This window comes from Hevea brasiliensis, chromosome 17 (assembly GCF_030052815.1).
Source record: "Hevea brasiliensis isolate MT/VB/25A 57/8 chromosome 17, ASM3005281v1, whole genome shotgun sequence".
In the NCBI taxonomy this organism is placed as follows: Eukaryota; Viridiplantae; Streptophyta; class Magnoliopsida; order Malpighiales; family Euphorbiaceae; genus Hevea; species Hevea brasiliensis.
The window spans coordinates 2,892,347-2,909,447 of record NC_079509.1 but is presented as its reverse complement, the minus strand read 5'-3'; the positions used below and the strand labels follow the sequence as shown (position 1 = coordinate 2,909,447).

General features: G+C 35.8%; 1 protein-coding gene across 1 annotated transcript; it reads left to right on the top strand.

Annotated features, from left to right (window-relative positions):
* The first annotated feature begins 264 nt into the window (after positions 1–264).
* LOC110666198 (putative B3 domain-containing protein At3g24850) lies at positions 265–1,035 on the top strand. The gene has a single exon (XM_021826611.2). The coding sequence runs from the start codon at positions 265–267 to the stop codon at positions 1,033–1,035; it is 771 nt and encodes a 256-aa protein (XP_021682303.2).
* Positions 1,036–17,101: the final 16,066 nt, after the last annotated feature.

Sequence of the window (17,101 nt, the reverse complement as noted above, 5' to 3'; positions counted from 1 at the left end):
GCTTTCAAAATAAACGTAAACTTATAGAAGTTCATTACAGAAGTCAAATTCTTTTTCTTTCTGTGTAGTACGATGGCTTCCTCCTCATCAATCTCCGACTGTGGAGAAAGGAAGGAATCAGGTGTTGGCCTTTTAACTCTTGAAGACCTTAAGCTTCATCATGTTGATATTAATAAGAAGGTGACAAAGTTTGAAGCCTTGTTAGCGGTTACAGAAATTTCTTGTGTCAAGTGAGAGGAAAAGGAGAGAAAGAAAAGGATGAACATGGCGAAGACACAGAGGTTGTTAAGAGAGAAAACTTTGAAAAAGCCAATAATTTCACATGTTGAAGAAAAGGGTATTGCAATTAAGGAAAAAGAGTTTGTGGGAGAAAAATTACTGAGTAGCGCAATTAAGTTTGGGAAAGAACTGAATCAGAAGAAGAATGTGAGAATAAATACCTCATTGAAACGAGAAAATCCTGACTGTGAGAAAGACAAAAACTGGGATGTAGTATTTGAGAATGGTCAAGAAAGGAGAAAAAGGTATAGAAAGGGGAACTCTAAAAGTGAGAATGGCATAGCGAAGGGTTCATTACCAGTGACACCCCCAGACCTGCCTCAAGAATTCAAGAAGAAGATCAAGGAGATGCATGGTACTGAATTGCAGTTAGTGATACAAAAGGCAATCACGGACACTGATACACAGGATGCTCAGAGTCGTTTATCAATGCCCGAGAGGCAAATACTATGTGAGTTCTTAAAAGAAGTTGAAAGGGAAAAGTTAGAAAAGAATGAAGAGATGAAAGTGCAGATCATGATCGATCCCAATCTTAAACTTAGTGACATGATTTTCAAGCAATGGAACTTGGGGAAATCAAACAGGAAAACTTGCACGTCATTTGTGTTTCGCACTCACTGGAATGATTTCAAGAAGAAGATTGGAGTGAAAAAAGGTGATATAATTCAAGTGTGGTCTTTTCGAATTGAAGAACAACTTTATTTTATTTTGGTAAAGGTTGAAGAAGAAGAGAATGAACAAGCTAATCGCAGATGAAGTGGCGCAATAATTTTCTTTTTGCTTCAATTTTAAAGCATATGTATGGAAAGTTGAGGAATCTATGTTTAGTTAAAACTTATTATGTCTAATTGTGGAATTCCATTGGTTGACAACTGTAAAGAGTTGAGGTAAAGATTTTCTATTAATTGACATCTTCTTCAAAGATAACAGAGTTTTTTTTGTGTTCACTGTGCCAAACTTTTTAATGACTGATGGAAATAATTTCAAGGCAATTTTATTTTGTTAAGATTTTTCCGCAAATCTGATTGTTGTAGGACCAAATTAAAACACTAAAATGAGCTGGTTAGTTTCTTAATTCCTTTTCCAATTTTATTTTATTGCACCTGTTTTAAGTGGCTTCTCAATTGTATTTTTGAAGTGAATGGTGGATGTCTTGAAAGTGGAGAGAAAGTACAAGCACGTAGACCTATGATAATCATGCATATGAACGATATTTTTCCTTTAAGAGTCGAAGTCACCTCGTCATATTGAATTTCATGGGCAACAACCCAATGACAATATAACTCCAATCTCTCATCATGAAAAAAATGATCCAGCAACTTCAATGTCTTAACGAGTGCATGACTTCTGATGAAGAGCTCCAACTAACAATGAAAATGGGTTAGCTTTTAATTATAAGAGAATGAGGGTGAGTCAACAAATTTACACAAATGCCTGAATTAAAACAGCAGGCAAACCTATAACATTTATCAAGCTCAAAGATTGTCTAAGGGAGTAAAAAAAAGAAACAAAAAATTACATTTTCCTTTTGGCAAAAAGGACAAATCTTGTATGACTCAGATCCCGTAGGCTTGGGATTGGGTTAGCGCTCCTTGCGGAGAAACAATAATTGTTCTGTATATAACCTAATTCATGAATTTCCGGAAATTTGAAGCTTTACATAAACAAGGAACTTTGAATTCATCAGGCTCCTCAGGATCAAACAAGTAATCGTATCTGCCAGAAATGAGTAGAGAAAATGAATTTAAGAGTGAAAAATATCACAAATTCCAATGTTTGAGAGTGAGAGAGAGAGAGAGAGAGAGTTACGTTAGCTCATCCCCGGCAGATACATTTGTCTTAGCAATAAGTACGATACGGCTTTCATCATCACCCACACTCATGATCCTTGCATAGCAGTTCGGCATACACTGTATCAAGGATAAATTAAGACTAGTAAAGAAGATGAAACCTTAACCTTGAACTAATTAATAAAAAATTACAGGGTGCCACAATATGAAACAGAAAAGGTTCCAAGCATTTAACTTAGGATTTCAAGTAATAAAGTCAAATATTTGTTGTGTGACATGAAATCATATACATAGGAGACAGCCGAAGCAGAATGCAGGAAATGGAAGATCTCCCTCCAACAGAAGAATAAAAAATTCCAAGTTTGTTAAAAACAACTTACTGAGTGGTTTATTAGGCGTGCAATGTTTCCTTTGCCAGTGACATCTACCACTACCTCTTCGCTGATCTTGAAAAGCCGCAAAAGAAAATCATATCACAGCTTAGTCCTCGGAAGAAAAAAGGTAGAAGAAAGAATGGCATGCAAAAACTGCAGATAGATTAGTATTTTAATTTAAGTGATAATATGGGAGGAAGGAGGAGGAAAGCAAGTTCAATTAAGAAAAATGCTTGCAAGAATTTTTATCACCAGAATGGTCTCAAATCCATCTGGTGCATACCTCCCTAAGATCTGCAACGCCAGGTTGCACTTAACTTGAACCACTTGAATATTATGAAAGAGTAATAGTAAAAAAATATATATCCATATAGCCAACCAACTAGTTAATGATTAAGATTTAGTTGTAGTAGTTGTTGTAAACTCACGTAGCAGTCTTTGCCTTCTAACCGGTAGCGTGCCTCCCGAAGATCTGCAATGCTGCGTCTCACCTGTTCACCACGATATTCAAGGACCTGGAGACAAGCACGTGCTCCCTCAGACATGGACACACCCTCATACGCAGGTTATTGCATAAAGAAAAACATTGCTTTCAGATAGGTCAGGCTCTCAAAATAAGTTGCAGCATGAGTGTGGAGGTGCAAACAGATACCATTTCATTTTTGAGAAACACCTCTCTCATTTATTTTGCATATGTAATACATTTGTAAAGTTCCAAGACTCTAAAGGATGTCTCACTGGAAAGAGTGATGCCTGTGTGCTTTTAATAGCATATGTTTGTTCATACCACCAGTCTATTATATTTTTACACAAGAAATAAGCAGGACCATTTTAGAGTTTTAACTGAAATAACATACCATTTCTCCTTCTTGAATGTTTCTCCGTGCAAAAAGGCCCCATCCATGTATCCCAGATCTACCAAAGCAAACTCGATCATTTTCAATTCTCTGGGGTCACATGCACACAAAATAACAGTCGGAAGAATAATATAGAAAGTAACAGTTTAACAAACAAAAACTAAGAATGGAGATTTGCCTGCAAGTGGTAAAGCCTCTCTCTGAAAGAACAAAAACTTTTAGGCTCTTCAACTGCCTGTCGACCAAGAAGAACAATCACGTTACTACAAGATTGAATGCTCTTTCCAAATTAAGAGGTACAAAAAGATAACAATCCCATATGATATTGAAAGGGGAAGAAAACATTATCTTATGATATTGAAAGGGAATAAAACAGAAACTTTACTCTGAATGCATTCAAACATTATCAATGAATCATATCAAATATATAACCAATAAATATATGAAAAATTCTTTGCCTATTTGTTTTTGACACATATTATATTATTATTTTTAAAAATAAAAAAATAATTAAAATTTATTTTTAAAATGTTGTAACAAATAAATTGAATAATTATTTATTATTTATAACACTTAGAAGTAAATTGATCATTGAAAATAAATTTAAAATAAATACTATTTTTTAATAAAAATATCTCAGTTTAAATAAAAAATAAAATTAAAATAGCCATCAACTAATACGAAAAAGCTCTAAAATAAAACTTTAATTTCAATTTTTTGTATGATTTTTTTAATATTTTATTTATTATTTTTAATTAAAAATTTTATTATTTTATTTCAATGATCGTCGCAGCAGCATATATTTTACAAGTTAGCTTGAAAATCCTATCAAGGATATGATTGGAACTTAATATCTACTCTTTTCTTTTCTTTTTCCTTTTCTTTTTTAAGAAATTGTCATCACTTTTAATATGGGAATTGATCAGATTAGCCGATTAATAATCTCTGAAATTTTCTGAAAATTTTATACTGCAGTGTGATTATTATTTTACATATTAACATCTAGTGACCTGTGCACAAATACCAAAGATTCCTAAGATTGAGTTGCTTGAACTTATGATTATTGTTTTAAAAAAGAAGTGCGATTAATATTATTAACAAATAATTAAAAAAATGTCATTAGGTATATAAAGTTATATTGTTCGTTAAATTCATGTTAATCTTATAATATTAATATGAATATTAAAATAATTTTCTTAAAATAATTGAATGATATTTAAATTTATTAATATACATTAAATTTGGCTCATTAGTAAAATTATCATAGACAGGTAATGATGTAAAATAAAAGAAATAATTTATTATTATTTATTTCTATTTATCCCTATCTATTCCTATCTCATCAGCACTTCTAAACCTTCTAAAATTATGATTATCTATTTCTTTAGAACTTTACACTAAACCCAATAAAAACCTCACTAGGAAGATGAAAGGGACACTCAGAGATTAACCCCTGGAACTTTTTCTAAATTTTTCTTTTCCTTCTCCCTATTTTTTTCTTTGATTTCCAAAAATTTATCAATATTTAATCAAGGTGAGGGTTCTTGATACTTCATGTTCAAGATTAATGCCATACTTGTAACGCAATCACCATAGATAGTCCGTACATTTTACTGTTCTGACGACTCATGTATGTTCGGACAGTCAAAATATCTAGAACTACACCTAGACTATAGTGAGGAGGCATAAATTGAAGAAATAAATGTTAAGAAAATATAGAAAAAATTTAGAGAATTTATTAATTTGTATAAAATAATAAAAATGACCCGATATGCATTATGAAGGGCATTTTGGTCATTTCACTCTCAGAGGTGAATTTTGATCTAAATGTCAAATTAAAATTTAGAGAATAAAATAATTTATATAAATTAAAATTTATGAAATAAATTAGGAAAATGAGAAGAGAAAAGAAAAGAAAAGAAAAGAAAGGAAAAGAAAAGAAAAGAAAAGAAAATGGCTTAGGAAAAATTAAAAAAAAAATAGAGTACACATATAAATATATAAATATATAACCATAAGAGACAAATCCCCACCAACCCACCTTCTTCTCTACTCTTTCTCTCTCTCCCCCTCTACATTGCCGGCTGCCCATGCTCCCATTTCCCTCCAAGCTTGATTTCTCAAGCTTAATCCACCCAAAACCCATAGCCTACTTCACAAAAAATACTCCTCACACCCTAAGGAAGCTATAAATACCAAAAAGAAGTAAGGAAAGTAAAGTTTAACAAGTTACAAAAAAGGTTAGTGCTCAAAACTCTTAATCTCTTCTTTAAGCATGAAAATCATGCTAAACCAAGTGAAGATTTACATGAAATTAAAAAGAAAAATTTTGGAAAGAAACCCTTGAATTTGGCAGCCCTAGAGGAACCATGAAAATGATGGATTTTGTTGGTTTTAGTTTAGTTAGGAAAGTTAATTAACAAGGTATTATATGTGGGAATTGATTTCATGGTTATATATGTGAATTTGATGTTTGAAATTAGGGTTGTGCACTTGAAATTGGGGATTTTGTGACATTTTTGAATTTGACCTAATTGTGTTGAGATTGATGCTAATAGAAGTGCCATGTATGCTTATTTGGAGTTTGGAGAAGGAGGAGATTGAATTTTAGGAGTGTCAAATTTTCTGCAGGTTGGGACTCAATGAGTCCAGTGTGTTTGTTGAACCCTAACTAATAATGTGTAACTCCAATTGGTATGAGGCCAATTGAAGGAGTTTTGGGACATCCAAAACTTCATTTTTTAAGAAGAAACCCTGCCCAAATTTTGCCAAAATCATGACAAATTCTCTACCCAAATCTGAATGACCAAACACTGAAATCCAGAAAATGACCAAATAAACAGTATTCATTTGGTCATAACTCTCTCTATACTAGTCTAAATGACCTAAAATTTATATCAATGGAAAGCTTAGACATAGGGCTACACTTTTCATGAAAATCACTTGACCCAGTTTTGCCTTTAACCAAATCAAATTGTTAGCAAAAATTGAGTTACTAAAACTGCCAACCCAGAAATTGTCCAAAATACTGTTCCTTTGGTATGCTTGACTAGTTTTGGCAAAAATGCTATAACTTGGTCCCCAAAGCTGCAAATTGAGTGAAACTAGTACCAAAAGTTTTATAAGACATAGCACAACAATTTTTATGTTTTGATCAAGCTCGAGAAACCATTGCATCCTAGGGAAAATATTAGCCAAAGTTAGGAATTGAAATATGGAAAATGTTAAGTTGAACCCAAAATGCCATTTGATACCTGTGTGTTCATTTGGCCATAACTCCCACTAGGAATTCCATTTGAGATGTGTCAACATGATATGGAAACATGATACTTAGGGCTACAACATTGATTTAGACACCTTTGTCAAATTCTAAGTGTAAAGACCCTAAAAAGAGGTTCAAACATACTGCCCTGAAGTTGGTTATTGCCTTTATAGGACTGAAAGTCCAGGTAAATACATTGACTATAACTCACTATACCAAGCTTGAAAAATTATGAAATTATACCTGGGAGTCCTTAAGACATAGAGGAACATATCTTGTGAAGGAACCTGAATCTAAAAATGACCATAAAATGATCAAATGACGAGTCAAAGTTTATTGACCAAAAATTGTAAATTCTGGACAGCTTAGAGGCAAAGGGACCAGTTATGGTATTTTGACCATAACTTGAGTTCTATAACCCTAAATTCAGTGATTCAAAAACTGAAATTCAATTTTAAACATAGAGGAGCATTTGTTATGAAGGAAGTGTGATCAAATAGATATCCTAACCTAGTCAAATTCCTAGATAAAATAACACATCAAAATGAATCTAAAGAAAGGTTCATGGGAAAAATGCTATATATGATAATTAAAATACTCATAAGGCTAATTAAATATTAAAAATGATATGAATATGTAAATTAGGACTAATGTCCTATTAATATAAAATTAATGGTACCAATGAACAGTACCATAAAATAGTAACAGTGAATAGTACTAAAATAATTAAAAATGTTTAATTGCCCATAGTATACCTATACTTATTTATTTAGTTTGGATAAATTGGTATACTAATTAGGAACTATAGATAGCAGTACTGCCAATCGAGAAAATCATGAACTGATAATATATGTCTGGTATGATTGTTCTGCAGGCTATATGCCTACTTACTGGCCATTGTGCCTACTTTATTTCTGGCTTTACAAGCCTGACAGTAGGCCTCGTGCCCGACAGCTGGCCTCATGCTTGACAGGCATATACTGGATAGACATATGGTTGTCTAACCAGTATACACCCATGCATCCAGCTTTTAAAATTTGTTATAGGTTTCTTGGGCACTGATAAAAATTAATTAAGACTTAAAATACAATAAGTAATCATAAAATATCCTGATAATGTTAATTACTTCCAAAAGCAATAAAAATGTAAAAGACTCAGAAATTATGATTTGCAGATATAATTTCAATTGTTAAATTATTGTTATTATAAATTATGCACCACTAAGTGCTATGCTTAGCGCGTTGGTTTTCCATCGCGTAGGTACTGGAGATCAGTTCTAGCAGCAACAGCAGCAGCACCAGTAGTGCTCTGACAGAGCTCTGACCAGATCTGCCACTGTTCAGAGTCAACTCACTGGCCTTTTGTATTTTGGTAGGGCCCATGTATAGACTAGTAAATTTGGTTCATTATTTCTAGTCGTGATGTATTTCATTTCGACTTGTAATTAAACTTTGAGATTGAAATGAAAACTTATAACTTATTATCTATGAATTTCTATATGAATGCAATAAATGATACTTCATTTTTAGATCTCATAAATAATTGTAAATGATATGATACAAGAGAATATGATATGGAAATGTGTGAAAGGAATAAGGACATGTTAACATGTGATTAGTGGAACCCGCCAGATGCTAATAAAATTGGGGAGGCTCTAATCGAGTCTCCACAGAAATAAGATATAAAAAAAAAATTTCTACACATAGAATACATGTTTTAAATGACATCAAAAGTTTACAATAGATATGATAAAATAAGATAGGGTGCTCTGGCACCGAATATGGCACTTCTTGCTTGGCTATACAGTAGACGGGCAAGGGGCGTCACATTTAGTGGTATCAGAGCCTGGTTTAGGTGGTCCTAGACCTAAATAGTTAGAAATAGATAGAGTGCATCACATGCATGGGCCTTTAAATAGAGTCGAAGTGATACTAATGCAGATCTATTCTTTGTCTATTTTATAGGATCGATGGCATCTGATCGTTCAGAGCATGGACCTCTAGGACTGATAGAGGAGGAAGTAGAGAGTTACGCACCCGCACCTGCTCCTAGTCGGGGGAGAAGTGGTAGTAGAGTGGAGTCATCTCGAGGTACTGTGAGTAGGGCACAACAGGCCTTCTATGAACAGATGACATAAGCGTGCTCACAGTCACCGAGCCATTCCTCACCACACACACCACCTCCACCACGACAAATACCCACCCCCCCACACAAGAACTCCGCATACGATCTCCACTAGAGAGACCTGCGAAGTATGGGGCGATTGACTTCAAAGGTAAGAGGATGATGATCCACCACAGAGAGTATTGGAGAGGACAGAGAGGGTATTACAAAGAAGCCATTGCACCCAGAGCAAAGATTTGGAGTGTGCTCACACTCTACAGGAGGATACATATAGATGGTGGGTGACAATATCTAGAGTAGTACAACCTGCACAGATCACTTGGGAGTTCTTTCTGGCTGAATTCAAAAAGAAATACATCAGTCATGTATACTTAGAGGCCAAAAGGAGAGAATTCTTGGCACTGAGACAGAGGCAGCTGATAGTCTGAGAATATGAGCGAGAATTCAAGAGACTTAGCAGATATGCATTGGAGTTGATGTCGACAGAGGTTGATAAGTGCAGAAGATTTAAGGTCGGACTGAATGACAACATCAAGTTGATAATGACGTCTCACCACTTTACAGATTTCTCTCTGTTGGTAGCATTAGCCCTTGATGTGGAGAGAGTCAGAAATGAAGAGCAGTCTAAAAAGGATAGGCAACGCAAGAGGGGTTCTAGATTTGGCCAATCTGATTCAGCAGACATGGGTAGTAAAAGGGCCAAGGAGTCTCAGGGTCGGGGTAAGAAACAAAACTCTTGGTTTGCTCCAAGGAGAGGAAAAGGACAGTCTGGTGCATCAGTGGGTAGTTCACCTGGTGCAGCTACACGGGGATCAGCCCCACCACCTGCTTGTGTACATTATGATAGACCCCACAGAGGAGAGTGCAGATTGTTGATGGGTGGATGTTTCAGATGTGGGTCTACGGATCACTTCCTGAAGGATTGTCCACAGAGGAACACTATTGCTCCCACTGCTCCACCTCAGATAGAGAGGTCTGCCCTTGCAACACAGAGGGGTAGGAGACCTGCGAGGCCTGATACAGCTAGTACATCACAGAGGCCTATTGCAGAAATAGTGGAGAGGCAATAGACTAGGGTAGCACCACGTGCTTATGCTATGAGAGCTCGAGATGAGCCAGAACCAGCTGATGTCATTAGAGGTACATTTTCTTTTTATGACCTGCTAGTATGTGCATTGATTGATCCGGGTTCTACACATTCATATGTGTATATCACACCACCAGTTGATAGAGGGGTACAAGTAGAGGAGCTAAAGGAGGACATACAAGTCACAAACCCTTTAGGCCATAGTGTCATGGTGAAAAAGGTCTACAAAGGTTGTCCTCTGAAAATACAAGGGTATGAGTTTTTAGCTGACTTGATTGAGCTACCATTCCATGAGTTCGATGTGATATTGGGTATGAACTGATTATCACGTTATCAGGCGATGGTAGATTATCGGCTAAAGAGGATGTCACTATAGATAGTAGATGGGGATGAGGTTACAATTGTGGGTGAAGAAATGGGTTATCTTTCCACCATCATATCAACCACAACAACCAGGACATTGACAAGAAAGGGCTGTGAGGCTTTCTTAGCATATGTGATTGACACCAGGAAGACCAACCCAAGCATGCAGGAGATCCCCACTGTATGTGATTTTTCGGATGTGTTTTCAGAAGAGTTGTCGGGTTTGCCACTCGATAGAGAAGTGGAGTTTGCCATAGAGGTTATACCGGGTACTGTACCAATGTCCATTGCTCCATACAGGTACTGAACTGAGAGAGTTAAAAGTTCAATTACAGGAGCTACTAGACAAAGGCTTCATACACCCTAGTGTGTCACCCTAGGGAGCACTAATGCTATTTGTGAAGAAGAAGGACGGTACCCTTCGGCTATGTATAGACTACCGGCAGCTGAATAAGGTGACTGTGAAAAACAAATACCCTTTACCTAGGGTAGATGACCTATTTGATCAGTTGAGGGGAGTTGGGGTATTCTCCAAGATAGATCTCAGATCAGGCTATCACCAGTTGAGAGTGAAGGAGACAGATGTTCCTTAAATTGCTTTCAAGACCGGTATGGATACTATGAGTTCCTAGTGATGCCATTTGGCCTGACAAATGCACCAGCAGCTTTCATGGACCTAATGAACCGCATCTTTCATCCTTACTTAGGTCGGTTTATTATGGTCTTTGTAGATGATATCTTGGAGTATTCTAAGAACCGAGAAGAGCATGATGAACACCTAAGAGAAGTACTACAGACACTGCGGGAAAAGTAGTTGTATGCTAAATTGTCCAAGTGTGACTTCTGGTTGGATGAGATATCCTTCCTTGGACACATTGTGTCAGTAGATGGAATCAGGGTAGATCCAAGGAAGATTGAAGCAATAGTTGAATGGAAGCCTCCTAGAAATGTAATAGAAGTTAGAAGCTTTTTGGGGTTAGCTAGATACTACAGAAGATTTGTGAAGGGATTTTCCCTTATAGCAGCCCCACTGACTAAGTTACTGCATAAGAATGTAAAGTTTGACTGGAATGATAAATGTCAAACCAGCTTTGAGAAGCTGAAGGCTATGCTTACAGAAGTTCCAGTGTTGACACAGCCAGAGTCAGAGAAAGACTATGTGACCTACAGTGATGCCTCTCATAATGGGCTTGGGTGTGTTCTGATGCAGGAAGGGAAAGTAGTTGCCTATGCTTCTAGACAGCTAAGGCCACATGAAAAGAACTATCCAACTCATGATCTGGAATTGGCGGCAATAATATTTGTATTGAAGATATGGAGGCATTACCTATATGGTGAGAAGTGTTACATCTACACTGATCACAAGAGTCTAAAATACTTGCCAACTCAGAAGGAACTCAATTTGAGACAGAGGAGATGGATTAAATTCCTTAAAGACTATGACTATGTGATCGACTACCATATTAGGAAAGCAAATGTAGTGGCTGACGCCCTAAACAGGAAGTCCATCATGGCTTTGAGAGCATTGAATGCTCGGTTGTCTTTAGCACAAGATGGGGTACTTTTGGCTAAGTTGTGCGCAAAGCCAAGTTTGTTACAGCAAATACAAGAAGCACAGTTAAGGGATGAAAAGTTGCTAACTATTATGGGCAGAACTCAAGAGGGGAAGGAGACTGATTATGAGTTGAAATGAGATGGGTGCCTGTACTATAAAGGCAGAATATGTGTACCAAGATATGAGGAACTGAAGAAGAATATCTTGAAAGAGGCATACAGTAGCTTCCATGCTATATACCCAGGAAGTACCAAGATGTGCCAAGACCTGAAAACACATTATTGGTGGCCTGGAATGAAGAAAGAGATTAGTGATTTTGTGACTAGATGTTTGACATTCCAGCAGGTTAAGGCTGAGCATCAGGTTCCATCAAGGTTGTTGCAACCTATATCCATTCCAGAGTGGAAATGGGACCGCATCACCATGGATTTTGTGACTGGGCTACCATTGACACAGAGGAAGCATGATACTATATGGGTGATTGTGGATAGATTGACCAAGTCAGCTTATTTCCTACCAGTTAGAACCGACTACTCATTAGAGAGATTAGCATAAATTTACATAGATGATATAATCCGGCTACATGGAGTGCCAACCTCGATCATATTTGACCGAGACCCGAGATTTACTTTGAGGTTTTGGAAGAGGCTACAGGAGTCTTTAGGCACTCAATTACACTTCAGTACGACTTTTCATCTACAGACAGATGGACAGTCAGAACGGGTGATTTAGGTAACCCTTAGAACCTAGTGAATTATTATAGATGTTAAAATACTACTAAAAATGACATGAATCATATGATAGGTATTGGAGGATATGTTGAGAAGCTGCATCATTGATTTTGAAGGAAGTTTGGAGAAGTATCTTCCTTTGGTAGAGTTTGTTTACAACAACAGCTACCAAGCCAGCATAAAAATGGCTCCATATGAAGCATTGTATGGGAGGAGATGTAGGACTCCCTTATGCTGGACAGAAATGGGTGAAGAGAAAGTACTGGGCCCAGATTTAGTGAGACAGATTGAGGAAAAAGTGAAACTCATCAGAGACAATTTGAAAGTCACCTCGGATAGACAGAAGTCATATGTCGACCTGAGGAGGAAGGATATAGAGTATGAGGTTGGTGATAAGGTTTTTCTTAAGGTATCACCTTGGAAGAAAGTGTTGAGATTTGGTAAGAAGGGTAAGTTGATCCCTAGGTTTATTGGTCCAAACGATGTTATTGAGCGAGTGGATCCAGTAGCCTACAGGCTAGCTTTACCACCTGAGCTGGACAAGATCCACAGTGTATTCTATGTGTCGATGCTCAAGAGATACAGATCAGATCCTTCACATGTCATTTCAGCAGAGGAGATAATTGTGCAACCTAATTTGACATATGAAGAAGAACCCGTCAGAATCTTGTCACGGGAAGTGAAAGAACTCAGAAACAAGAGGATCCCACTAGTGAAAGTCTTGTGGAGACACCACAACAAGGAAGAAGCGACATGGGAGAGCGAGGAGACGATGAGGCAGTAGTTCCCTCAGCTCTTCACACACCATAGGTAGTCCGTACATTTTACTGTTTCGACGACTCATGTCTGTTCGGACAATCAAAATGTCTGGAACTACACCTAGACTATAGTGAGAAGGCATAAATTGAAGAAATAAATGTTAAGAAAATATATGAAAAATTTAGAGAATTTATTAATTTGTATAAAATAATAAAAATGACCAGATATGCATTATGAAGGGCATTTTAGTAATTTGACTCCCAGAGATGAATTTTGATCTAAATGTTAAATTAAAATTTAAAGAATAAAATAATTTATATAAATTAAAATTTATGAAATAAATTAGGAAAATGAGAAGAGAAGAGAAAAGAAAAGAAAAGAAAAGAAAAGAAAAGAAAAGAAAGGAAAAGAAAAGAAAATGGCTTAGGAAAAATTAAAAAAAAAAATAGAGTACACATATAAATATATAAATATATAGCCATAAAAGATAAATCCCCACCAACCCACCTTCTTCTCCACTCTTTCTCTCTTTCTCCCTCCACATTGCTGGCTACCCATGCTCCCATTTCCCTTCATTGTTATCAAGCTTCCAAGCTTGATTTCTCAAGCTTAATCCACCCAAAACCCATAGCTCACTTCACAAAAAATACTCCCCACACCCTAAGGAAGCTATAGATACAAAAAAGAAGCAAGGAAAGTAAAGTTTAACAAGTTACAAAAAAGGTTAGTACTCAAAACTCTTAATCTCTTCTTTAAGCATAAAAATATGCTAAACCAAGTGAAGATTTACATGAAATTAAAAAGAAAAATTTGGGAAAGAAACCCTTGAATTTAGCAGCCCTAGAGGAACCATGAAAATGATGGATTTTGTTGGTTTTAGTTTGGTTAGGGAAGTTAATTAACAAGGTATTATATGTGGGAATTGATTTCATAGTTATATATATGAATTTGATGTTTGAAATTAGGGTTGTGCACTTGAAATTGGGGATTTTGTGACATTTTTGAATTTAACCTAATTGTGTTGAGATTGATGCTAATAGAAGTGCCATGTATGCTTATTTGGAGTTTAGAGAAGGAGGAGATTGAATTTTGGGAGTGTTAAATTTTCTGCAAGTTAGGACTCAAGGAGTCCAGTGTGTTTGTTGAACCCCAACTGATAATGTGTGATTCTAATTGGTATGAGGCAAATTGGAGGTGTTTTAGGACATCTAAACCTTCATTTTTCAAGAAGAAACCCTACCCAAATTCTATCAAAATCATGACCAATTCTTTGCCCAAACCTGGATGACCAAACACTGAAACCCAGAAAATGACCAAATGAACAGTACGTGTTCATTTGGTCATAACTCTCTCTATACTGGTCCAAATGACCTAAAATTTATATCAATGGAAAGCTTAGACATAGGGCTACACTTTTGATGAAGACCACTTGACCCAATTTTGCCTTTAACCAAATCAAATTGTTAGCACAAGTTGAGTCACTAAAACTGCCAACCCAGAAATTATCCAAAATACTGCTCACTTGGTATGCTTGACTAGTTTTGGCAAAAATGCCATAACTTGGTCTCCAAAGCTGCAAATTGAGTGAAACTAGTGTCAAAAGTTTTATAAGACATAGCAGAACAATTTTTATGTTTTGACCAAGCTTTAGAAACCATTGCATCCTAGGGAAAATATTAGCCAAAGTTAGGAATTGAAATCTGGAAAATGTTAAGTTGAACCCAGAATGTCATTTGATACCTGTGTGTTCATTTGGCCATAACTTGTAACGCCCTCACTGTAGGTAGTCTGCACATTTTACTGTTCTGATGACTAATGTCTATTCAAACAGTCAAGATGTCTGAAACTACACTTAAACTATAGTGAGGAGGCATAAATTAATGAAATAAATATTAAAAAAATATAAGAAAAATTTTGAGAAAATAAAATAAAATTTAGAGAATTTATTAATTGGTATAAAATAATAAAAATAACCCGATGAGCACCATGAAGGGAATTTTGGTCATTTCACCCCTAGAGGTGAATTTTGACCTAAATGTCAAATTAAAATTAGGAAATAAAATAATTAACATAAGTTAAATTTATAAATTTGATTTTGGAAAATGAGAAGAGAAAAGAAAAGAAAAGAAAAGAAAGGAAAAGAAAAGAAAAGAAAAAAAAAGGCTTATGGAAATTTTAAAATTTAAAGTACACAATAGAATATATATATATATACCCATTAGAAGACAAAAGCCACAAACTCCATCTTTTTCTCCAGTCTTTCTCTTTCTCTTCCTCTAGCACCCTTGTCCCCCTTTTCCTCCATTGATATTCAAGCTTTTAAGCTTGATTTTCCAAGCTTTTACCCATCAAAACCTTTAGCACCCTTCACAAAAAATACTCCCCACTCCATAAGGAAGCCATAGATACCGATAAGAAGCAAGAAAGTTGAGGTTTGGGAAGCTCAAGTAAGGCTAGTGCACTAATCCCTCTTCTTCTCTTTATTAAACATGAAAATCATGTTTAGCTAAGCATAAATATCATTAAAACAAAAAGAAAATCTAGAGAAAAGAACCCCTGAATTTTTGGCTGCCATGGAACTTGAAGTTTATTGCTTTTAAGTGATGAAAAATAGTTCCATGAGAATGTATGATGAGTTAAAATGTTTGGATATTTGATTGTGTAGTGTTTGTGAAAATTTAAAACTTTGAAAACTAGGGTTTGCGTAAATACTTGTGGACTTGGTGTAAATATTGAAATTGACCTATTAAGTTGAAATTGTTGCTTATAGAAGTGTATTGCATACAAATTGAAGTAAGGAAGTTGAAGGAATTGAGATATTGGGAACATTCAATTTTTTGCAGGTTTGGACTCAATGAGTCCAGTGGGTTTATTGACCCATAACTGAAAATGTGTGACTCCAATTGGTATAAGGCCAATTAGAAGTGAAAATAGACTCAAAATAGCTCATTTTTCATGTAGACACCATGCCCAAATTTTGCCAAAATCATTACCAATTCTCTGTCCAAACCTGGATGACCAAACATTGAAACCTAGAAAATGACCAAATGAACAGTACGTGTTCATTTGGTGTTCATTTGGTCATAACTCTCTCTATACTAGTCCAAATGACCTAAAATTACATCAATGGAAAACTTAGATATAGGGCAACACTTTTCATGAGGACCACTTGACCCAGTTTTGCTTTTAACCAAATCAAATTATTAGCACAAGTTGAGTCATTAAAACTGCCAACCCAGAAAGTGACCAAATGAACAGTACGTGTTTATTTGGTCATAACTCTCTCTATACTGGTCCAAATGACCTAAAATTACATCAATGGAAAGCGTAGACATAGGGCTACACTTTTCATGACTACCACTTGACTCAGTTTTCCTTTTAACCAAATCAAATTGTTAGCACAGGTTGAGTCACTAAAACAGCCAACCCAGAAAAAGACCAAATAAACAGTACGTATTCATTTGGTCATAACTCTCTCTATACTAGTCCAAATGACCTAAAGTTTACATCAATGGAAAGTTTAGACATAGGGCTACACTTTTCATGAAGACCACTTGACCCAGTTTTGCTTTTATCCAAATCAAATTTTTAGCATAAGTTGAGTCACTAAAACTGCCAACCCAGAAAATGTCCAAAATATTGTTCCTTTGGTATGCTTGACCGGTTTGGGAAAAATGCCATAACTGTAACACCCCCGTTTGCATAGCCTGGTATATTTCACTGTTCTGGTGACCGGTGTCGGTCCGGACAATTAAGGGGATTAGAACCATACTTAAGACAACTAGAGAAGCCATAAACACAAATAATTAGTAATGTTTAATTATTTAACTATAAATAAGAAAAACAGAACATAAGAGGTTAAACAAGCCGAGAGTCACAACGATGGGTGACCTCCTCGGGAATGACTGCGAAGTCATTTT